At 45.9% G+C, this 24,676-nt stretch overlaps 1 protein-coding gene across 1 annotated transcript in view; it reads left to right on the top strand.

The window, feature by feature from the left end:
- The window catches only part of LOC142488469 (uncharacterized), a 29,884-nt gene extending 6,700 nt beyond the window's left edge, over nt 1–23,184 (top strand). Inside the window, exons 2-7 of the mRNA XM_075588991.1 lie at nt 3,861–4,256; nt 5,270–5,359; nt 6,103–6,186; nt 18,239–18,296; nt 18,642–18,741; nt 22,384–23,184. Of these exons, the coding sequence (XP_075445106.1) occupies nt 3,861–4,256; nt 5,270–5,359; nt 6,103–6,186; nt 18,239–18,296; nt 18,642–18,714 (701 nt within the window). The 3' untranslated portion in view covers nt 18,715–18,741; nt 22,384–23,184. The remainder of the gene's footprint in view (nt 1–3,860; nt 4,257–5,269; nt 5,360–6,102; nt 6,187–18,238; nt 18,297–18,641; nt 18,742–22,383) is intronic.
- The last annotated feature ends 1,492 nt before the right edge of the window (nt 23,185–24,676 follow it).

Genomic DNA, 24,676 nt, shown 5'->3' on the forward strand with positions numbered 1-24,676 from the left:
AGTGCAATCACATGGCGGCAAACAGGGATGAGATTCCCACACCAGACGTGGCACGCCATCACCCACACCTCAGGGGAATAGCCAACCACATCCCGCCGGCGAAACAAGGCGCCAAGATCTTGCTGCTGCTCGGTAGGGACATTCTGAGGGTTCACAAGGTCTGCAAACAGCGCAACAGACCCCACAACGTCCCATTCGCCCAAAGATGACCTAGGATGGGTGATAGTGGGCAACGTGTGCATTGACAAAGGGCACGAACCAGACTATGTTGACGCCCGCAGAACAGTGATAGCAGAATGTGGACACACATCCCTCTCCGACCAATGTATTGGCCATATCCAAGTGACAGGAAGGCCAAGCGAGGAGAAGAGACAAGGTCATACAGTACCCCTGAGATCAACAAAAACACCTTTGCATCAGGGGAATGTGACAATGGCCTAGGATGCTCAGTAGTCCAGGCAACTAAGGATGATGAGTCGACTCCACTGAAGGAAGAAAGTAACCTCCTGAAGGTGACCAACAAAGGGATCGTCCAAAAGAAAAGAAACAATCGGACAGTCCTCCTGCGAGCAATGGCACAGCTGAGACGTACAGTCATTCCTCTCCGCAGAAAACCAAGTGGCAAAGCAGCCAGCTGCCACGGCTGGCATGGCTGCAAAAGATTGACCCCTACAGGTGAAACTAAAGGGGCCAAAAGACTGTTCTTTTACACGCATAAAAAGAGACAGTCGCAGAAACATTTCACAAAGGGATTTACAAGAGCAAAAGAGACTGTTCTTTATCATGTCCAGGAAGAAAACAACCTCCTGAGGGCAGTTAACAAAGAGACACAAAGGCGTATCACCAAAATACATGGAGACGTTCTCGTGCCAGAGAAATGTACCGACGACTTAGGGTGCACAGTGTTCCAGGCAACAAGGGACGACGACAAGCAAGCACATCAATGGAAGATAGAGAATTCCTGAGGTTAACGGTTAAGGAGCTCTTCAAAAGACGGACCGGGCAGTTGGGTGACTCCGCTACCATTCCGTTCACCAAAAAGACACCTTCCAAGCAACAAAGAACATGTCATCACTAGGCTCTCTTCGCTCCACCACAACCTACAAAGGAAGCCGGAGACCAAGAATCAACTTGTGGCCTTCATGCAAGAGATATTACTTAGCGGACATGCAGAACCAGCGGCCCCACTAAAGGAAGTTGAAGAGTGCTGGAATCTCCCATCATTTGGTGTCTACCATCCCCAGAGGCCCGGTCAAATCCAGGTAGTGTTCAGCTCCAGCGCTCAGCACCAGAGAGTCTCCCTGAATGACGCCCTCTTCACTGGACCAGACTTAACAACCAGTCTTTCAGGAGTGTTGATCCGCTTCCACAAGGAGCCAAAAGCCATCTCCTTCTGCCAAACGCCAGGTGATAGAGTGACAGGCTACCACGACTGGCATATCTACAAGGGGATGCACTCTGTAGATAAAACTACAGAAATAAAAAGACTGTTCTCTCACAAATTTAAAAGAAAACGGTGCCAGAGACTTTTGCACAAAGACATTGTGGTGCACCCAGTTGACCTGGATCGGTGTATCCACCTGGCATCCTTTGCTAAAGGACCTTGCAAAAAGACTTTTAAGCCAGTGGTACCGGCCGGTATCACATCACTATGTGGATATGAACTTTGCATTGTTATGTTATGTATTGTTTTGCATTTTACATATGTTCCACACACATTTAATATAGTGGTATCTACAGATACCAGACGGAGTGTCCTGCAACAGAATCCATATATCTGTTTACCCCCCTTTGCAGCTCCTTATTTCAGCTGCATGTATATTTGCTCTGAAAACACACAGTGCCTGTGGTACTGAGACATTGTTGCATTTGGGTTCTCCAGTTAGCTCATAACCAGGTTGTCTTGGCAACCCCTTAATTCCCCTGGTTTAGAGTAGTTTTCCTTACTCCCCTGTCTGTTTTCACAGATAGTCTTACCCTCAAACTATTCCTGTTCCCAGAAAGCAATATACTTCCTTTTCACCCTGGACTCTGAGTGAGTACCTTTATGCTATTAGCCCCAGCAAGGCCTTTCTGTTTTTACACACGCCTTACCCGGTGATACACAGCACTTCTAGAGAAGCACTCTCTACCACACTACTCCATCTACAAGAACCCTTTGTTTCCTTGACTTTGCAATAAAACTGAGAAAGACAAAGGGACTTGTCGTGCTTTGGTAGAGGGAAGGCATGAGTTAAGCTAACTGGAATTATTCATACATCATACGTGACCCTGGTTCCAGGATAACAAGCCTGCTCACCAACGTCAAGGTAAGCCACAATAGCAGGTCCCAATGCTAAATGCATAGAAATGTTTGTGAATTATGTGAAATATGCCCTGAAGGGGTTAATACATTGATTCACAACCTTTTTTGTTTGGAGGAACCCTTGAACTATTTAAAAAAATCTCAGGGAACCCCTATCTGTCTGACACATATTAGGTTCGACAGGCAAATCCCAAAATTTCACACCTCACGAGCCATCTCTATTTCCCACCCTCTACCCATGTATTTCTCTCCCCTCTGTTTCACTCACTCTCTCCCCTTCCCGCCGCTGTATTTATCCCCTTAGTCTCACTCTTACTCCCTCTTTTCCTCACTCACTCCCTCCCCCTCTCTCGTCGCACTCGCCCCTACCTTCCGGCAATTACCCCACTCTCACTTAATCCCCCCTACAAAATACATACCAAAAAACCCTACCCCACTAAATACATATAACCCCTCCCCGCAACACATATTAAAAATGCCCCCGCCAATACATATTAAACTTGTAAAGTGAGAAGGGCCGAACTGCTCCAGGAAAACAGATTTGGTCCGCACGGGTAAAATCATCGCCATCATTATCCTCATATCTCCCCCAGCACCCCTTATCTTTATCCTCCTCATATTTCTCCCCAGCATCCCTCATCATCATCCTCATATCTCTCTCAGCACCCCTCATTATCATCCTCATATACCCACCCCTGCATCTCACATCACCCTCCCCCCCTGCAGCTCACATCACCCTCCCCCATGCATCTTACATCATTCTCCCCTTTTGTATCTCACATCACTCTCCCCCCTGCATCTCAAATCACCCACCCCCTCTGCATTTTACATCACCTTCCGCCACCCTGGATCTCACATCATCTCTCCCCCCCCCCTTGCCTATCGCAGGCGGGAGGAGAGGCTGGTATCCTCCGGTTGCCGGTGGCGGAGGAGGCGGACAGCAGAATGGCAGAGCAAGCAGGACTGCATGCGCTTGCTCTAGCTAGCAGCAGGCACCAGAAGTGCTGTGTCACACTGCCAGAGCGCGCTCCACCCTGAAGTCCTGAGAGCGAGCGGGCTCTGGGGGGGGGAGGGGGTAGGGGTGCAGGGTCCATAGTCCTTAGAAGGAACCCCTGAGACTGCTTCACGGAGCCATGGAACTCTGGTTTGGAATCACTGGGTTAATAAATAAAGCATACGGTATGCTATGGATTTAATTTGGCCCAACAGATAATGTAAAACAAATATATATATTTGCCGCACTTCTCTGTGTTACACTTTTTTTAAGAAGATATTTCTTTTAGAGAGCCTTTTCTACATTAGATCATTTATCATTTTTCTATAGTAAAACCATTCATTACATTTTGCTACAAAAACAGTTCAAAGAGCTTTGCCCTAATGTTTAAGAAACGTAGACATTTTCTAAGTTAGAGACAATCTAACTGCCCTGTTAATCAAATTCGACCATTGAGTAACGCAGAACACATCTGCATGTTACTGATGGCACTGATGACACTTTAAATACAGAAGGGTGCACCTTTGTCTCTAAATGTAACACTGTATCATCTCTCCTCAGCTTATTTCTCCTGCCCAAATTCAAACCAAGATGTCAAAGTCCGTTCCCATCCTGGCGCCTCCGTATACCTGCCCTGCACTTTCTCCTGGCATGGGGAACCTCCCAGTGATCACAAGGTTGTGTGGCAGAAGAAGCAAGGAAAGGATCAGGATGACCTGGTGGTGCATTACCAGAATGGAGAGGACGACGATGATGGAAAGAGTGATCAATTTCATGGGAGGACTGAGGTGAGCCAAGACTGGTTTCACATTCGCAATGCCACCCTTCAGCTGCACAGGGTCTCTGTTCAGGATACCGGTTTGTACAAATGCTTTGTGGCACAAATTCCAGTTGGACCAGAAGGAGGCCAACTCTGCTGTGAGGTGACATTAACTGTGGACACAGAGACAAAAGCAAGTAAGTGTTCATTGTTATTTCTTATATCAATTTGTAACCATTATACTAAACAACCCTTCACTTACATTAAAGCAGCAATTGCCCCTAAGAAGCCTGTGAGTTTAACTCCTATAATATTAGTCTCTGGGAGCTGGTTCGCAATGTCTCACCCTACGTGCCATAGCAATGTTCCCCCCAGTTATTGGCTATCTGGCAAATTGTTGCCAACTTATTTTTTCCATTCGCAGACTAGCCACTAAATCAGAGGATCATATTTGCTTGGCTGCAGGTTCCCATGATCTAAACGCTAAACTCATTCAGGTTATTACAACAAACAAAAAGAGATAATAATTGAGCTGTGTTGGCTGCTGCTTTTAGTTCATGAGCCCAGAGCTCACCAGGAATATTAAATTTTTATAGAACTCTCTAGAAAGACAATCACCAAAGAAACCTTCATCCCACCACCACCACTGAGATAGGAATGTCCTCCCGGGGGGCATGGTGACAACTCAACTTTATCACGAGGATATGTCCACTTCTTGCCTTCATTATCACTGTGACAGCCACAAGCTTAATACAAATAGCTGTGGGCCCCTTTCTACTCAATATCAAATACACTATGATAGGGGTACATACTGAATTATTATATATATTATTATATTTCTGGTATCATTGCCATTTATTTTCCTCTCACTAAAACCTGCACAGACAAAAACTGTTTCTTCACATGAAAATTACCAATATCTCAATTTTAGTCAGTTAGCATTTTTTTTTTTTTTTTAACTTTTTGGTGAAGAGGAATAATAATGTCTGTATTAGGGTAAACTCCTCGTTTGCATTTATAGCCTGGCCTTCCGGCAGCTATTTCTTTTTCTGGGCCTTTCCTCTGTCAGCCCTGTAACCAGCAAGGAGCATATCCCCCATCTCACTTAGGGGGGGGGGGGTATGATAAAAGGGTTACACATAATTATCCCTAACGATCATTAACGCTGATTATAAAAAATTTTTTAATAACGTGCCAACTTATTCCGCAGCGCAGCACAATGGAGGAACAAAAGGATATCAATCACATGTACGGAATAACCTACCAAATAAGAACAAACAAGCGCATAGAAACACAGAAGGTAATGGGGACCCTGCTTGTGAGAGCTTCATTTCTATCATTGTGTGTTCTTTACCCCAGACTAGCAGTAAAACTATTTCCATGTATCCAAATAATCTGCAACATCACCACACGTTTATGACTACATCATTCGTAGTGTATACTGGAGTCATTCCAAATAATATTGTCACAATCCCATTATTTAATAATGCCATATTTTACACAGGTATAATGAATCTTAGTGAATCTAGCCCATGGTCAGCTGAGACCTGGGAGGGGTATGATATCCCTTTTGTCTGATGTCAATTTGTGTTAAAAAAAAATACTTTGCACAGACTTACCCCTTTCCCCTTATTTATTTAGGCTCTCTGATAAGGTGGGGTAAGGTTAAAGAAACCACTTGATTTACAAACACTTCCCTATTTAGAAGTGGACCCCGAAAACCGCATTTTCTAATTCATTTCCCTCAAAGATTAAAGCAGCCACATCCTTTGCTATTAGTATAGTTACATTTAGGGAAGCCAATTGGACCATTACACCAGGTGGTTTCCTGGCTGGCTCCAAGGCATTGCACCTTTAAGTAAGGGTTTCTGTTTTGCATTCTGTTTGAAAGGATTAACAAACGACTTCTATTTCTTGTAGACTCAAGAAACCAAATCAAGGAGTCTGATGCATTTATACAGTATACATACAAGATATATTTCTTTATTGTTGTGGTAAGTAGGACTGGGAGTTTCACATCTCTTCTGTCTGTTTCTCTTACAGGTTGGAAGGAAAGCAGCACCTATACGTTTCTCATTACTGGTGGATTCATTGTAATTGCAGTGGTTGTGTTCTTCTATGTTAAAGGTAACATCAGGAGGAATTTCTTCTCTCTCAGTTATTTTTGCCTATTTATTTATTTAGCGCTGCTTCCCTCCCCTCCCCTCCCCCCCCCATGGGAGATTTTTCTGCTACCCAGTGTGTAATGGTGCATGGTACCTGCTGGTTTGCAGGAGAGCTGAGGTTCCGCTGATGGTGTTGGGGAAAACAGGACAGTCTTTTTAGGTAGATGCTTGGTTCAGTCTCTCGGTGCTAGCGCCTCCATCCACCGCAGGCTCCAGGAGTGCTGGAGGTATCCCCTACGGTAGAACCAGTCCATACTCCCCCTGATTGACAGCAGACTCAAGGCAGGAGTATATTGAAACAGGAGCTTCTTTATTTAGCATCCACTGCATACTGCATGTTACTACAGTGAATACTGTACTGCCTTCTCTCTCTCAGGTCCCGGACCTCCGGATGGTCCCTGTGTCAGATGATATGATTTGGTACTTGTCTTTCCTTCTTTGCTTTTTCACAGTCCCCTTAAAGGATTGATCAGACAGTCCCACACTGTAGGGCGAGACACCCTCACTCCTCAGAGCTCAACTACCCTAAGTTTAGACTTGCCTCTTCCCTAGTACAGAGGGAGAGTATACAAGGTCTGCACCCAGGATTGGGCCGTACACAGACCAGGTCCTGCCTCCACCCCTGTCACTCAGGGAAGCTGTCTGTGTTGGGGGGGGAGAGAAACCCAAGATTAAGCCTGACCCTGTCTGTAGCTACTAGGACTTACGTGTCAGGGAGAGCAGATTGTCACGAGAGACCAGGTTTATCAACACCTTTTTATACCGAGATCATTGAGCAAAACAAGTAGGTAAAATAAATTGTAATTTATTTCACGAAAAGACAAACACACAATGTAACACAATTACAAGGTTAACACACTTACTGGGAACGGGGCTAACGAATAAATCAATTTCTGGAACGATATTCACCAATATGGCCTTTTTAGAGCACTTTCCAATGACCGGTAGTTACTCACAAAAGTCCTGGAACTGTTTTCGGCATGCAATGCCAGACGCGACCGCTACGTTCTCAAAAGCGGGACTTCGAAACTCTTCTGAGTTCAAAATCTTTGAAGCTGGCTCGCGTATAATTCAGTCCAGAGCGTATTTGAATTTGCCGCTGTTGGTTTGGCACTTGGAATCCGCGCTCCTGATTGACTGCAAGCCCTCTTAAGGCTTTCAGGCTCTCATTCACCAACCTCTACAGCCTATGAGAGCGTGGGAAGTCTCCTGCCAGCCAATCGCCAATTTGCCGGTATTGTAAAGCCAGGAGGGCACCTTTTCTCAGTCTGTAAGGGGGCATGCGGCAACCTGGCATCCCCATAACCCCTATTCTAGGTTCAGGGTACCTGGGCATGTACCTGTGCATCCCCCATTTTAGTAGGGACCCCCTGTATGTTGCAGGTATACATTAACCCCTTCATGCCTGTGACAGGGTGAATAAACGTCACCAGCTATCTGCCTGGCAGACCTATGTTTAGGTCTGCAGTGCAGCAATCACCGGGTTAACTTTCAGCTGGGAAGGTCTTGTCAATTAGTCTGGTCTCAGCTGCATCATCAAGGAGCTTTAAAAAAAAAACAGGCTGCACACACATGCAGCCTGTCTGATCCAGTGAGAGATACTGAATTGCTGAGGGAGAACTACTGCTAAGGTCTGTCTGCACTATACTATTTTGATGAACTGTTTGCTAGACTGTTACGCTGGAATCTAAACAGAACTTGTTGGGAAAAGGGCCAACCCCCGCTCAGGACTTATTTTCTGTTTTATATGCTGAAAAGAAGCCGCTTTCTTTTTGTGTTCCATATTTTTAAGGCTCAACAAATAAGCCTTTGCAAGAACACAAATGTGTGGTTGCATCTACCCTGCAACAATGCCCCGTTTACCTTGTCTGGATCATGCTGCAGCAGTGTAAGGAATCCGCTCAGCGGTTTACTGGTTGCCTTACCTTGCAGATCTGTGCAGTCCTGGAGCACCTCTCCTGATGTTTGCTGCAGCCTGGATTCACTCACCAAAGCAATACACACTCCCTCTGGTATCTATTGCAGCTGTGCAGCCTATCACTGCAACATAGACTTGCATTCACTCATTTGGAGCAGTACCTTCATACCCCCGCCGGGGATTGGCCCGCTGGCCTTTAAGTATTGCTTTCCCATAATGCTCCTTGCCGAGCATAGTCCTAACTGGATGTCTACTGTTTTGCCACAAGCCCTCGCTTGTTCTCCTTTGCTGATACCAGGTTCTGCCCTGCGTCCTTCAGCTTCCTTCAAGCCGCTTGTTCTCCTATGCTGATACCAGGTTCCGCCCTGCGTCCTTCAGCTTCCTTCAAGCCGCTTGTTCTCCTATGCTGATACGGAGGTTCCGCCCTGCGTCCTTCAGCTTCCTTCATGCTCCCGCTTGTTCTCCTGCGCTGAAGCAAAGGTATCCCCTATGTCTTCAGCTTCCTGGATTCCTGCACTGAAGCGGAGGTTTCGTCCCTGCGTCCTTCAGCTTCTTGGATTCCTGCACTGCAGCGGTGGTTTCCCTGTCTTTCTATAGCTTCCTGGTTCCTGGGGCCTACTCTTTCCCTAATCTAGAGAGGCCGTGTCCTGGTTCCTGCGCTGTTACAGAGGATTCCCCAGGCCGCTCAGGACTCTTGCGCTGTAGCACTGGTTCACCCGTGCAGCTAAGCGGTGTGCTACGCTGGTCTGCTTTCCATCTCCTGTGACCAGCACCATGGGCCATGGTCGTCGCTCACGCAAAGCCCAACCCCACGCTCCTAAGCTGAAGCGGGGCTCTCCTGACTACATGTTGCCAAACTCTTGCTTGAACAATGTTTATCCTGATATCTCCAGCCCTGACCCTGGCTTGTACAACGACGACGCTGTCTTCTCCTATCCTGATCCTGCGATGTACGACAACGAACTGCGCAATCCGGATCAGCCTGCGCGGTCTCAGGTCGGTGCTTTTACAACCCCACCTCAGCCTCGCGGTCCGGTCCTGGTTTGTGGCGAGCAGAACCCTGACAGTATGCTCGGCCGCACAAACTCGGACCCCGCTGAGGTGCGGGTTGGTAAGTTTTTTCCTAAAAAAACTGTCCCGGCCTGTAGACCAGTCCCAGTTTGAGAATGATTATTTGTGCGATATAATACCCCTGATGGAAGATTCGTTTACACTGGCGACACACTTTATTCGAGCTCGGCTAGTCCCACGAATTCGGGTATACCCGGGTATATTGAGGTTTGTGACTGTTTTCTGCCCGAGTGCATTGGGTTATTTTCCAGGCAGGGATTGAAGCATTTTATTCCCGCTGGCTGCAATACTGCACAGTATATATATATATACTGCATTACAATTCATGAATTTATGCCATCTGGTAGACACGCGAAGCATTGCAGCCTATTAAATCCTAATCATTATCATTTAACAGATCAGCCGCCCGTCAGCCAGGCATGAACCCAGGCTGGGAAGGCAAACGCAACGGGGATTGTCAGAGGTGAGGAGCGGCGCATTCCAGGTATCTGCCAGGTACATATTGGGTATTTGCTCGAATAAAGTGTGTCGGTGCAGTATGTCGGAGGGCTTGACTCCCTTGCAAAAGAAATGCCGTAATAATCTGGTTTATAAGGCTTACTGCCTCAGAGACTTAAAACAGTATCTGGCCAGTGTTTTGGCCAGTGCAAACAGTGTTTTCTCCCCTGATTCCCCTTTAACTGGGGATAAGGTGAGCCCTGTGGAACTGGTCAACGCCTGTAGTACACTCAATGCTCTGGCTTTATCATTGGACATTCCTGTAACACTCCCGGACCCTTCCGTCATGGTGGCTCTCGCTCACGAGACGCTGCATTTACTTTCCTGTGTATTGGATGATTGCTTGTTAAAACAGGATCGTCTCTTGGCCGCTAACGCCGTCCTTTGGCGGTTTCCCTCGGCTGCCAGTCCTGTTGCTAAACCGGGGGACGTATCTCCCTCTCCAGGAGATGACCAAACGGAACCATTACCAATATCTCCCAGCGTAGTGATTGCCACAGTCCCTAGCTCTGATTGTATGGCCGGGTTCCCTGACACCAATGATAGGTTTACGTTAACCACTGCCGATCAGTCCTGTGAGGTTCCCCTGGAGAATACATATGTTGCTCTACCCAGCACTAATGTTCTTGTATCAGAGAATAAGTTCATTAGTTCTCCTATTTCTAGCTCAGAAGTCCTTTCTCTAGGTCTTGAGGGTTTTCCAGCTTTAACCCCTGCCGAGCAGTCCTGTGAGGTTCCCCTGGAGAATACATATGTTTCACTAGCCAACACTAAGGTTCTACTATCAGAGAATAAGTCCCTTTGTTCCCCTATTTCTAACTTCGAATCTGTCACTCCAGCTCTTGAGGGTTTTCCAGCTTTAAACTCTGCTAGGCAGTCCTGTGCGCTTTCCCCGTCAGAGAAAGAATCCCTAAGTTCTGTTCCCAGGGTTATTTCTGTATTAACCTCTGTGGGGAAGCTCTCTGAGTTTCCTTTGGTAAATCCCTGTTCTCTGTCAGCCATGGTCACGCCCCTAGCTCCAGAGGAGAGATTCCTGGTCTGTCCTAATACAGAGAGAAGATTACCTATGTTTTACTCTCAGGCATTGTCTGCATTAACCCCTGTAAATTCTTGCTGCCTCCAAGTTAATGCCTTCATTTTAGCCTCAGAGAATGAGTCCACAAGTCAGACAGCAGAGGTTGCATTGAGGGATTCCCATAACCGTATGGAGTCCTTAGATATTCTTTGCTATAAATCCCCTGCTTCAGCTCAAGTTTCCGCAGTTTCGTCTCCGGAGACTTCGGCTAAAGTTCTGGTTCCTGATAAATGTATTCAGGAGTCAGGTTTTTCCCTAAGCTTGGTCGCAGAGTTCCTTCTCCCGGGTATTTCACTGAACCAGCCTGTCGCCACATAGCGGTGATCCCTGCTTCAGCGCATAGTTCCCACATCATGGAGTCTGCAGTAATTTCTGGTTTCCCAGATATTCCTTACCAAATACCTACTTCAGAGACCAGTACAGTTATGATTAACCCCCGTGTACTGTCTGAGTTCTCCTCCTCTTTAAGCTTAGGGTTAAAGGCGTACAGTAGTCTGTATGTCCCTCCTGGGGTTCATATTGTGTTCCCAGGAATGTTTGCTGACGCACGGTTTTCTCCCAAAAGGGACGCTTTTTCATATAGATTAGTAAAAAGCTTGCACTCTGTTTCCCTTTTCGCTGAATTGTGTCTTACTAGTTTTGAGACTCTGAGAGGTAATGATTCTCCTTCTGATTCTGAAGCTCTTTCTACAATGAGTATCCTGTCTGGGGGTCCCCCTGATTTCTCTCTCCAGGCTAATTCTCCAGGGATCAGCATATCTGTGGTCACTTCCTTAGTACTGTCTGAGGTCACCATGCATATATTACAAGTCCTGGGGTTTAAATCTGAGCTATTTAGCTGTCCTGCCTTTGCTGAAACCCAGTCCCTCAGTACTGTGTCTAAATATGCCCCAGCAAACATGGGGTTACTCTGGGAAGAAATGAAAACTCCTGTCTTAAAGGGTATTTTTTCTCACATGTCCAGCAAATCTAAAACCTCAGTAATTGTTTCTAAGTCACTTATCAATACATCTGATTTTTTCTCTAATCAAACCCAGACACCCTCACTATCGGTTAGGAGTCCTGTGATCAGAGATTTTGCACTAGAAAACACACCAATTCATGTTTTTGTCAGGTTAGGTACCCCTGTGGTTAGGGCCATTGCAGTTTCGGAAAAGACTCCTTGTACTCCTAAGGTGCCTGTTATTAAGAGTTTTCATAGTTCATACTTGCTGCTTGTTGATTCTCAGGGCCCTGTCACTGAGGTACAGACTTCAGCTTCTGATGTTAGCTTCCCTCCCACCACTACCCTGGCTCTGCCTTTTTCTCAAGCTACTGATTTGAAGATCCCAAGGACTATTCCTGATTCACTGACAATATTATCTCCCAATGAAGATTTCCCAGTATTGGAGAGCTCTATTGTTGTTTGCTTCTCTGCTCCTGCTAAACCATGGTTTTGTCCCTCGGAATTTTCGGTTGCCCCTGTTATTTCCTCTCAGTTGGAAATACTCTGTACGTATCCCAAGATTTCGGTCCCTATGCCTGGTTTACTGCTTGCCTTGTCATCTTCCATACCAATACCGGGAGATGCTTCCAACCAACCTATACCCTTACTAACCATTACCTGGGAGCCTTCTAGAGGAAAAATTCTTCGCAAATTCCAACATGCAGTGGTCAGCCAAGACTTTTTCTGTTACAAAGTTCCTCCTGGTGTATTCGATCAACTATCAGGGTCGCTGATCCTAGATTCCGGTTCATTTATTAAAGACTGGGCTTCCTGTAGGGGTTCTTCTGCCGTTTCTGCTCTGGAACTCTCTGGTTCTTCACAGCCCTGGATTTCCAAGTCATTTTGCGGGGCGAGCCATGTACCAAGAATGTTTCTTCTACCACTCTCATTTCCTAGAACTGTACTCACCAAGGAACTGCTCGTTTACGGATCCCCTTTCCACCTAAAGAACTTTAGGAACAACTCGATGTCTCCAAGACCCATGGATGGTCCTGTCTGGCCGCAGTTTTCACCGTGGGGTGGGGGTACACTAAGGAGTAACCACGAGTCTCTGGACCACGACTCTACCCCCAATCCTAGACGGTTCAGCAACAATTCCCGGTCCCCCAACTCTATGTGTGCTCATGTTCGCCCGGAGGTCTCGCGTGAAGGGGGGGGTACTGTAAGGAATCCGCTCCGCGGTTTACTGGTTGCCTTACCTTGCAGATCTGTGCAGTCCTGGAGCACCTCTCCTGATGTTTGCTGCAGCCTGGATTCACTCACCAAAGCAATACACACTCCCTCTGGTATCTATTGCAGCTGTGCAGCCTATCACTGCAACATAGACTTGCATTCACTCATTTGGAGCAGTACCCGGGGATTGGCCCGCTGGCCTTTAAGTATTGCTTTCCCATAATGCTCCTTGCCGAGCATAGTCCTAACTGGATGTCTACTGTTTTGCCACAAGCCCTCGCTTGTTCTCCTTTGCTGATACCAGGTTCCGCCCTGCGTCCTTCAGCTTCCTTCAAGCCGCTTGTTCTCCTATGCTGATACCAGGTTCCGCCCTGCGTCCTTCAGCTTCCTTCAAGCCGCTTGTTCTCCTATGCTGATACGGAGGTTCCGCCCTGCGTCCTTCAGCTTCCTTCAAGCTCCCGCTTGTTCTCCTGCGCTGAAGCAAAGGTATCCCCTATGTCTTCAGCTTCCTGGATTCCTGCACTGAAGCGGAGGTTTCGTCCCTGCGTCCTTCAGCTTCTTGGATTCCTGCACTGCAGCGGTGGTTTCCCTGTCTTTCTATAGCTTCCTGGTTCCTGGGGCCTACTCTTTCCCTAATCTAGAGAGGCCGTGTCCTGGTTCCTGCGCTGTTACAGAGGATTCCCCAGGCCGCTCAGGACTCTTGCGCTGTAGCACTGGTTCACCCGTGCAGCTAAGCGGTGTGCTACGCTGGTCTGCTTTCCATCTCCTGTGACCAGCACCATGGGCCATGGTCGTCGCTCGCGCAAAGCCCAACCCCGCGCTCCTAAGCTGAAGCGGGGCTCTCCTGACTACATGTTGCCAAACTCTTGCTTGAACAATGTTTATCCTGATATCTCCAGCCCTGACCCTGGCTTGTACAACGACGACGCTGTCTTCTCCTATCCTGATCCTGCGATGTACGACAACGAACTGCGCAATCCGGATCAGCCTGCGCGGTCTCAGGTCGGTGCTTTTACAACCCCACCTCAGCCTCGCGGTCCGGTCCTGGTTTGTGGCGAGCAGAACCCTGACAAGCAGGAATCCTGGCGGTGAGTCGCAAGAAAGTTTTCAGTGTAGGAGTTTGCCCGGAGCAAAGTGCTTTGATATATCCGAGAATCTTACTTGATTCCCGGATACATCGTTGGGGTATCCTGTAACTTTGGAATCCCGCTACATAGCCACATTCTGTCAAGGCTTTCTCCGGCAAACCCACCCTGGAACTTACAGCCTAGAAATCTCCTGGTCCCAGCACCCCGAGAAAGGCAAAAACACACAAAAATCTTTAAGGTCGCATAATTTGCACACAGTCACGGCAATGGCTTGCCCAGGCGCTACCCAACCGTCCCACGTTGGGAGCGGGGGGGAGCAGGTCCACCATGCTTCACTGCGCATGCGCACCGAGACCTCTGTGCATGCGCAAGGGGATCGCCGGACGGTTTGTTGCGCAACAAGTCAGAGGACCCGATCGTACCGCCACCGCCATACCCGTGGCATTTTTTTTAATGACACTTTTTATTATTATTACACTGGCATGGCTGCGCAGGGGGCCCCCTGACGCACCGGGCCTGGGATCCCAACCCCAGCAGACCCCCCCTGTTGGCAGCCCTGCTTGGAGCCATGTGGGGCTCTTCTAACATGGGAGATCAGGCGATTTCAAATCATATGAACTACATTAAAAAAAAACAGTATTTCCTACAGGAAAAACAAGATCCATTTATTTACTACCAGAAAGGAAAAAGGTCACAGTAGGCATCACCAAAAAATTTTTTATCTTCAAATATAATTTGGTATTTTGGCGAGAAGTGGAGGATTCAGAATTTCCACCCGGTGGGAGATTTGGCCATTACTGGTCGTGTGGTGCATGATACCTGCTGGTAACAGGAGGGCTGAGTCATCCGCCGGTGGTAGTGGGGACACAGAACTAGGCTTCTGGGGTTCATACCCTACATATCTCTTTAGCATTGCAGCGCCTCCATCTGCCATTGGCTCCAGGAACTGAAGGTGATCTCCAATGGTAGAACTATTACCTCTCCCCCCAGTAAGGTCACGCACCAGGCAGGAGGTATATGCAAAGAGGAACGGTTAATTGTCTTCTGTTGAGCACAGTACCAAGGCAGACTACTGCCCGATGCAGTACTTCTCAGCTACCACAGAAGGATGGTCCCTGGACCGTTACTTCAGGACAAGGGCACCCACAACCATATTAGCTTTTCCCTGCCTCCCTAGCAGAAGCAGAGGTATGGTCCACACTCACTCTCCCCGGAGGGAAGAGGACTGGAGAAGGCCAATAATCAGCCTTTCCACTGTGTGACCTGACTTCCTCAAGTGGGCAAAGGCACTGCTAAATTTGGGCGGTGCCTGCCCTTAAGTGTAGCCAGGAGGAGGGCACCAGGTCTGAATCATGATAGGTCATGCCCAGGCCTGATGTCACCACCTCCCACTGTAACTCAAATGCAGGACCCAGGAGGGGGAAAAAAAACATATGAACTACTAGCAAGGCCTGCTTGTACCAGGGCTTACTGCCAGGAGGGAAACAAACTAGTAGCCACAGATGGCATGGCTACATTAATATTCCGAAATTCAACATCAAAATATCTTCCTTTACCCATGGGACATGACACTATAATTAGTTGTTTTTCAATGATAATCTTAGAACCTAAACTGAATGTAATAGAAAGTGCAGTAGTTTTATACTGTAGTTACATGTTATGTTTAGAGCTGCATCCAAAACATATACAGTATAAGTATTATTATTATTAAGTATTGAAATATGGCAAATAAATAATAAGGTAACGGTTTTTAACATTTGTTTCATAACGTAAGATATGTTTCATTTCGGAAACCCAGGGAGTTGTTTACAGACTTACATTTATCAATCGGTGGTTTGGGGCATACGTCCCAATAGCAGTGCTCAATCCAATTCTGAACTCCAGTCATATGAATATATGCAGTCCATATAGGTGTGAAGCCAGTTTTAACCATACAGTGAGATATTGGACCCAGTGCTATGTAGAGGCAGCCAGATAACAACCACTAACAAATCACTGGCAGAGTGAGATGATCCATGTATCAATAAAGATATAAAATGAAGGTATAACATACCATGGGTGTGTGGAATATTGCCATGCAGGACACTGCGGCTGCAGCACTGTTACCGGTCATCAAGTCTCCTCTTGGGGAGAAAAACAATACTCACTGAGGTCTGCTTCCTTGGTTGCGTGCATCAACGCTCCATAGTCAATGTTGTGGTAGAAATCCCTGGATTCCAGCGGTGCACAGCTTGGTAGATACAGGAGACCAGCAAGGTGTAGGTTAAAAATTAAACTTTATTAATGAAGCATGGTATGGGGGATACACTCTTATGCGTTTCGGACCCACAAAGTCCTTAATCATAGAGTTGATTCGTGCCGTTTGATTCCCCCATCTTTAAAGGGTAAGCCCCTCCCACCTGCGTCTTCGCGCTGCGTGTATTTGGCGCGAAAATCGCCGAACTACCCCCTAATTGGTTGGTACTATTAGCCAATCAGCAGCCATATGCCGCGAGTGTGTTCTGAGCCGGGTAATGACGCGCATGTTGGTAGCTGCGCGTACATCCCCTCCTTCAACGTGACGTTGCTAAGCAACAAAAATAAACAAATGCTCTGAACTGCCCGTCTCTGTGTTCTGTGAGGATGAATATATAATCGTATGGGAGGGGTGTGGGGAAGGGGGGGAGGAGGAGGAGGGGGAGAGGGAGAGGGAGAGAAAATTACGGGAAGATGGGGGAAAATAAGGGGTGGAAAGTGAGAAGAAAATGGGGGGGTGAAGACAGGAATAAAGGCTGGGGGAAACAAAAAAACCGGAATGAATAAAGATTGGCATGATGCAACATGCACAATAATAATAAAAACATACACAACAGACATGAACAATTAAACATTGTATAGCAAATCTTTTAGCTGCAATGGAGATCACAGAATCTATTAAAGGGCAATCATTTAGTGTTGTATTGCCAATATGTCATAATTAATCATAGCAATACATTTATCCCCAGGTATAAGACAATTTGTCCCTATTATACTCCATGTTGAGATATAATGATCAGTCGTATCTGTGAATGCCATATTTATTTCACCATGTGGGGAAACTAATATTGACCCCATATATCTTAATTAATGTGATAACTAAGGGTACACTAAATATGGTGAATAAACAGAAAGAATTGATTTTGTATGGTGCATATATACTTTTGGAACAATAATTATTAGTCTTCTTGACGGACTAATATCTAGATTGGTATAATAAGATCTATATATGAGTAGACACTAGATTCCATAAGAATTGTATTGTCAAATATATATCTTGATGTGTAAGGCAAATGAATGCTACATAGGTCAATGCCTGCATCTGAAGTGAGGACACTAGACTGGTGTTTTTGTCAATTGAGGAAGTGTTTCACCTCCCAGTCCTGATTCATGCACCTGGGTGCCATTGTCCCAAGGGCATAAATCCAGAACATCTCACGACGATTTAGTGAAGCCTCCCTGTGTCCCCCTCTGGGATGTATAGATATATTTTCAATGGCGCTGTATGTAAGTGTTTTAATAGATCCAAATGGGCATATATTAAAATGGCGCGCTACAGGGAAGCGTTCATTATTGTGCATGTTGCATCATGCCAATTTTTATTCATTCCGGGTTTTTTGTTTCCCCCAGCCTTTATTCCTGTCTTCACCCCCCCATTTTCTTCTCACTTTCCACCCCTTATTTTCCCCCATCTTCCCGTAATTTACATTTATCAAATATTAACACAGGAGGGAGAGGGATTAGGGGGTATGGTACCTTTTTATTGGACCAGCAAGTAGTTGATACGTTACAACCTTTCTAACCTCTCAGGGTCCTTTATCGGGTAACCCTGATCCTGAGAAGTTGGAAAGGTTGTAACGTATCAACTACTTGCTGGTCCAATAAAAGGTACCATACCCCCTCCTCCCTCTCCCTGCGTTGTTACTACATGGGAGAAAGGAACCAAACGGCCCCCCACCCTTTGTCATTTATCAAACAAAATAAACTTGAGATATATATATATTAAATCTGGTGCTAGTTTTTTGCACTGGATTTGTACATGGAAGGCTTTGATATTTAACCCACATAACTCCCACTGTATAACATAAAGCATTGAGCTGGTTAAACGTGAATATATAATATGTAAGTAGTTATGTCATATAACATAGTGACATGTTTGTACCCACTGGTAATTAGTAATCTGCATTGTAGATGGGAAGAAGTGTATGAAGAATATTCGAGAATTGCTGTCTGTTGCATGGACCAGAAGGTAAATAATAGATCAATATCAATGCAAATAGAAGACCTTTACTGGAACTGACCTTTACTGGAACTGACCTTTACTGGAACTGACCTTTACTGGAACTGACCTTTACTGGAACTGACCACACCATTTTTTCCTGTGAAATTTACAAATTAAAAGCATAATTATGTAGACCAGATAAAAACATAGATAACAGTCTGTACACATGTGGGCCTCTGGGGACACACATGTATTCTGCATTTTACGGGGCTCTCGATATACTGTATGTGTAACAGTATATACATGGCACATATATTAATACTCTGTCAATTTTCCCCTAAACTTGCCTTGATTAACCCCCTTCTCCTTTAGCAATAGATTTGGCCTAAACCTGCTGTTACAGGAACTAGCAAAAGATCGCAGGTTGAAGACGGACACAGCATAGCCTGTAACGAAGAACACTGCTTTCTAGGTGAGATTACTTCTTTTTGTACAAATGGGGTTAAGACCATGGACCCGGTGACCAGAGATATAGGAACCGTTGACTGCTACTTCCAGGAACACATAGGGGCTCTTCACTAAACTTCGGTAATTTCAGTGCATTACTGAGCGGGTTTGCATGTTCTTACCCCACTATAAGAAATGTGTTTCAAAACGGTATTCACTAAGATAAATCACACGTTTTATAGTTCGGTAAAAAAAATGCAACATTGCATTAGCTTGTGTTTGCTTAAATTGCAATGTCGCTCCAGCAGCCTGGGAGAGCTACACAGAGAGAGCTACATCTCCCTGCACAGCTCTTACAGGCAATCTCCCTGCACAGAGAGCTGCATCTCCCTGCACAGCTCTTACAGGCGATCTGCCTACACAGAGAGAGCTACATCTCCCTGCACAGCTCTTACAGGCAATCTCCCTGCACAGAGAGCTGCATCTCCCTGCACAGCTCTTACAGACGATCTCCCTGCACAGAGAGAGCTACATCTCCCTGCACAGCTCTTACAGGCAATCTCCCTGCACAGTGAGAGCTGCATCTCCCTGCACAGCTCTTACAGACGATCTCCCTGCACAGAGAGCTACATCTCCCTGCACAGCTCTTACAGACGATCTCCCTGCACAGAGAGAGCCACATCTCCCTACACAGCTCTTACAGACGATCTCCCTGCACAGAGAGAGCTACATCTCCCTGCACAGCTCTTACAGGCAATCTCCCTGCACAGAGAGAGCTACATCTCCCTGCACAGCTCTTACAGACGATCTCCCTGCACAGAGAGCTGCATCTCCCTGCGCAGCTCTTACAGGCGATCTCCCTGCACAGAGAGAGCTGCATCTCCCTGCATAGCTCTTACAGCCGATCTCCCTGCACAGAGAGAGCTGTATCTCCCTGCACAGCTCTTACAGGAGATATCCCTGCACAGAGAGAGCTGCATCTCCCTGCACAGTTCTTACAGGCCATCTCCCTGCACAGAGAGCTGCATCTCCCTGCACAGCTCTCACAGGCGATAGCACAGTTTTAATGTTAATGTTAACAGAGTATTGAAGCAGGGGGTCTCCGGAGTTGAACCGCATTAAATTCAGCCTCGGGGACCCCCTGCTTCCAGAGTTACAGGCCCCGGTATGGGGTGCCGGTATCTCCTACAGTATGCATTTAAATGTCCTGGGTTACGTGACGTGGGAGTATTGAAACATGGCGGTGGATACCAGCACCCCATACCGGGGCCTGTAACTTAGGAAGCAGGGATTCCCTGAGGCTGAAATCAATGCGATTCAGCTCTGGAGACCCCCTGCTTCAATACTCTTATTAAAAATAACATTAAAACAGCTTCATTACCTTAGCGGCTAGCTGCTGCGGCAATGAAGGGGTTAAGACAGAGTACCTGGTTTATTGAGGGTAGAGGGGGTGGGTGAAGGGGGAAGTTGCCTAAGGATGGGTAGTTAGACATACCAGGAAGGTTGCGAGAGGCGTTAACCCCCTCATTACCATAGCGGTGGTAACCGCTAACGTAATGAAGAGGTTAACCCCTCCTGCTACCCACCCGAGAGGCCTAACCACCCACCCTGGGCCAACTACACCCTCAATATGGGCATGGTTTTCAACAATGGCAATAAATGGGTAACCACAAATACAAATAAATACAAATAAATGACATTTATATAAAAACAAACATTTGCCAATAAAGCTATTGATTGTGGTAAGCCATGCCCACAATATGGGCATGGATTGCCACAATAAAAATGAATGGGCAAGCTAAAAAAAAAAAAAATACATTACAATGAAATAAAACCAAACATTTGCAAACAAATGAATTGATTGTCAATGTGTTTATCTATACCCTGAAAGGGGCATAGATAAACACATTGGCAGTCAATGGGTATCCTAAAAAAAATACACAATTAAATAAAATCTAATCAATGTGTTTCTGACATTTCCCGAGATTCACCCGCCTTATCCTACTGCAGCGCCAACTCTTGACCCACGACGCAATGCTCCTCATCAAGATGATGCGAAGAAGTCCATGATCCTCTGTTGATTGAAGAGGAGTCTCTGTTGTTTTCTTCTTCTATTCTTTGTTATCCAAAGGCTCCCCGGAGATGTTGATCCAATGGCTTCTTGGGCTCAGATGAGACAGGACAGGCCTTATACAAGGCCTGTGATGTCACATTTTACAAATAGTATACCCCCAATCTGATTGGCTGGTGCACCATGTATTGTATGTCTTTATTTATATAGCACAAAAACTGAACTCAGCGCTTCACAAAGAATATAGTACAGGGAATTTTAATAATACATTAAGCGTAGCAAAATCAGACAATAGGAAAGGAAATCTCTGCCCCGAAGAGCTTACAATCTAAGTGGTATGATGGGAGACTTACAGAGACAGGAGGTGAGGGAATAAGTGCTGTGGATGGCAGTGCTTGGTCACAATGGGTGGTAAGAGCAACTGTGGGTGTGGGACAATAGCCAGAGGCTATTGGGATGCTTGATTTGTGGGGCAAGTTTTAAGGTTGGTCAGGATTAAATCAGAAGGTTAACACCATTTGCATGGGAGGAGATGGCATGTGACAGCTTCCATTTTTTTTTAAAAAAGACTGTGACTTCATCTTAAAGGGAGGGAAGCCAGCCAATCAGGTTTCATATGCTTCCTTCCCTTTAAGATTACGTCACTTCAGCAAAAACAATATGGAAGCCATCACATGGTACACAGACAAATCGGTTTGGTGGATATACCATGTGATATCTTTCCTTTTTTTGAGTGACATCATCAAAATGGGAGGGAAGATAGCTAATCAGGTAGCATGCCTCCCTCCCTTTATGATGACGTCCCATAAAAAAATGGAAGCCATCACATGGCATATCCACCAATCCGATTGGTTAGTGTACAGTACAATGTGATGGCTTCCATTTTTTTTATGGTGACATCATCTTAAAGGAAGGGAAGCATATCCTTCCTGATTGGGTGGCTTCCCTCCCTTGACGATGACATCACATCGTTAAAAAAAATGGAAGCTGTCACATGGTACACCAACCAATCAGATTGGGGGATGTACCATTTGACAGTTAAATGTGAGGTCACAGGCCTTATATAAGGCCAGTCTCCTCTCATTTGAGCCCAAGACGCTGTCGGAACATCATCTCCGGGCCCCTTTGGATTACAAAGAAGAGAAGAAAGGAGCAACTTACCAGAGACGTCTCTCCAATCAACAGAGGATCATGGACTTCTTCGCATCAGGCTGTTGAGCATTGCGTCGTGGGTCAAGAGTTGGTGCTGCAGTAGGATGACGAGGATGAATCCGGCAAAAGGTAGGAAACACATTGATTGCATTTTATGTAATTGTGTTATTATTTTTTTAGGATGCTCATTGGACTGCCAATGTGTTTATCTATGCCCCTTTCTGGCTATTGATAAGCACAGTGACGAGCAATGCATTTTTTGGCAAATGCATAAACAAAGAGAGAGGAAAGCGCAGAGAACGCCCATAGTGTAATTCAATTTATTAAAAACATTCAACTCACATTTGGCAAGATATAAAAAGGCATTCACACTCTTTTGGGGGTGTGGGACGCACTGTAGTAATGCCGCTTGTCCGATAATGTCTTTCTGTTTCTCCTGTTAAGGGTGTGGACACCGGTGTAAGTGTAGCCCCTTGTGATCCACCTTTCAGACCGTCTCCATGTTGTTGCTGTGTGGAGTGCAAGAAGATCCGAGAGACACAGCTTGCAAAAATGAACCCTACGCGTTTTGTGATTGGAAATAACTTCATCATGGTGGTAACTGGGACAAACCACTCTTACAAATAGAGTGCCGATAGATTTTCCAACTACAAACAATGTCACCAATTTATTTTATTTCACGCTTGGTCAATCAAAGGATCCAGTAAATCCAATAAATGTGTCAATAAGCACTGGTCTTCCGTGACAGTTCCTATCTGGGATATACTGTTGCAACATGTGTTACTGTGGGTGCTAAGTATATGTCAAGATTTTGGTTACTATAACATACAATGTACAGACAGATATGCATTTACTTTCACATCTAAGCTAACAGTCTCTTTGATATTACTACCTTGTGGCTACTTTGGTAGATCTATCCAGAGACTGAATTCACACTATCAATTACTACTTTGATTTGCTGCAGTATATAGTTTAAAGATAAAGGTACATCCATTTTATATAAAGTCTAGAATCTACTGAAACTTATATAACTGAGCGGAAACTATTGCAGATTTGTCTTAGATGTCATTATAGAGTTTCATGAGTTTATTGAACCTATTTTAGGTGTACGCTATTATAAACTAAGACTCTATGATCCACTCCACAACAGGGAATTTTTAATATTGTATATATGTTTTTAATCCTAATTGTGTTGAATTATTATTGATGTAATAAACATTTTTTTATTTTGTTCTAATCTTCCAATCCCAATGGGTCCTTTGACTGATCTACAGTAAAAATTATTTGGGAGGCCATTGTTGTCTTGATAATCAATCCTAGCATTGAGTGCAATCATGTGGGGAATCTTTTGATCCTTCTTGGATCTACTCTGCCTCACAGGTATGCACAGCACCAGGAAACATACAGGTAGCGACCCAATCTCACATAGGGTTAGGGTAAAGGTGCTACACATAATGTTTGAGAATGTCGCTATATCACTAACAGCCAAGATTGTATATATATTTATTTGAATAATTATAGCTAAGATTGATTTGATAATTGATTAATGACACTAGATGTGCATAAATACTGAGAAGTGGTAGGATGTGTTAAGATTCCAGACAAAGCTCCGGCGAAACGCGTTGAATCGACTGTTTGCACTAGAGTACTGGAGTTCAGAGTCCTGGCAGCCAATAGATTCCAGCCCAGCTTCCTCTGCCCATAGACCGGACGTCACCAGAACTGATGTCAGAATATGGAAGCGGTGATCGAGCAGGCAGGGACCCGCAGAGAAACACCCGGGATCTCCCTCTCCCACTGTTCCAATGTGCATTTATATTACACAAGAATGTGTGTGCACATTTGTACAGGGAGACCTTGCTCTGGATACTGCTGCTAGTACCTGCGAGGGAACAGGAGATGTGAGTATCCCGCGATGGTGTGGGGGTTGAGGGTAGGAGGGTAGAGTCTTCCAAGGTCCTTTCCATCCTGGTGTCAGCGCCTCCAGCCACGGTAGGTCACAGTACAGCTGCGAGTAGCCTCCCACCGTGACACTTTGTTCTCCAACACCCCTGGCTAAAGGACCGCGCTCCAGCTAGTGGTATATAAATGAGGGTTTTATTGGTGCAGCCACTGCTAGATGATGACACTGCGTATGCATATGGTTGGAGAAAGGGCTCAGGCCCTTGGATGGTGAGTGGCTAGCAGGTAGTAATACAGACCTCATGCTAAGCACATGTCTTGCTCCTTTTCCCCATGAAGGAGAAAGCTGGAACTCCTGTCGCACCTCCTCTTCCCAGGAGGGGTGAGGAGGAACCTCACCCAAGGAGGGGGAAGTAGGAATAAATCCCTCACCTCAGGGGCGCACTCCAATATAATTTAGGGAGCCTCCTCTCTGTGACAGGAGGGAGGGCACTAGATCTGCCACAGCATTGGTTGTCACACAGACCCAATGTCACCACCTCTCCTGCCAATCAGAGAGGCTGCGTGAGAGGGTAAACTCACAGGATGGCCTTTCACGGCCTGTAACTACTCAGGACTTACGAAAAGGAATAGGTAGCGCTAAATCGAAAGGGTGAATAAATGTGAATCCACCCACTATAATGAGCGAGTGTGATGGTGACCTGATATTAAATTGTGATAGAATAAGGGCGGCTGCCCAAGATATGACTCTGACCACCTGGTCAGAGAAACAGTGAGACTAGGAGTGGCGCTCTGCCCAGACAGCATTTGACCGCCCGTGTCGAAGAGAGAGGCC

Source organism: Ascaphus truei, chromosome 2 (genome assembly GCF_040206685.1).
Source record: "Ascaphus truei isolate aAscTru1 chromosome 2, aAscTru1.hap1, whole genome shotgun sequence".
Taxonomy (NCBI): Eukaryota; Metazoa; Chordata; class Amphibia; order Anura; family Ascaphidae; genus Ascaphus; species Ascaphus truei.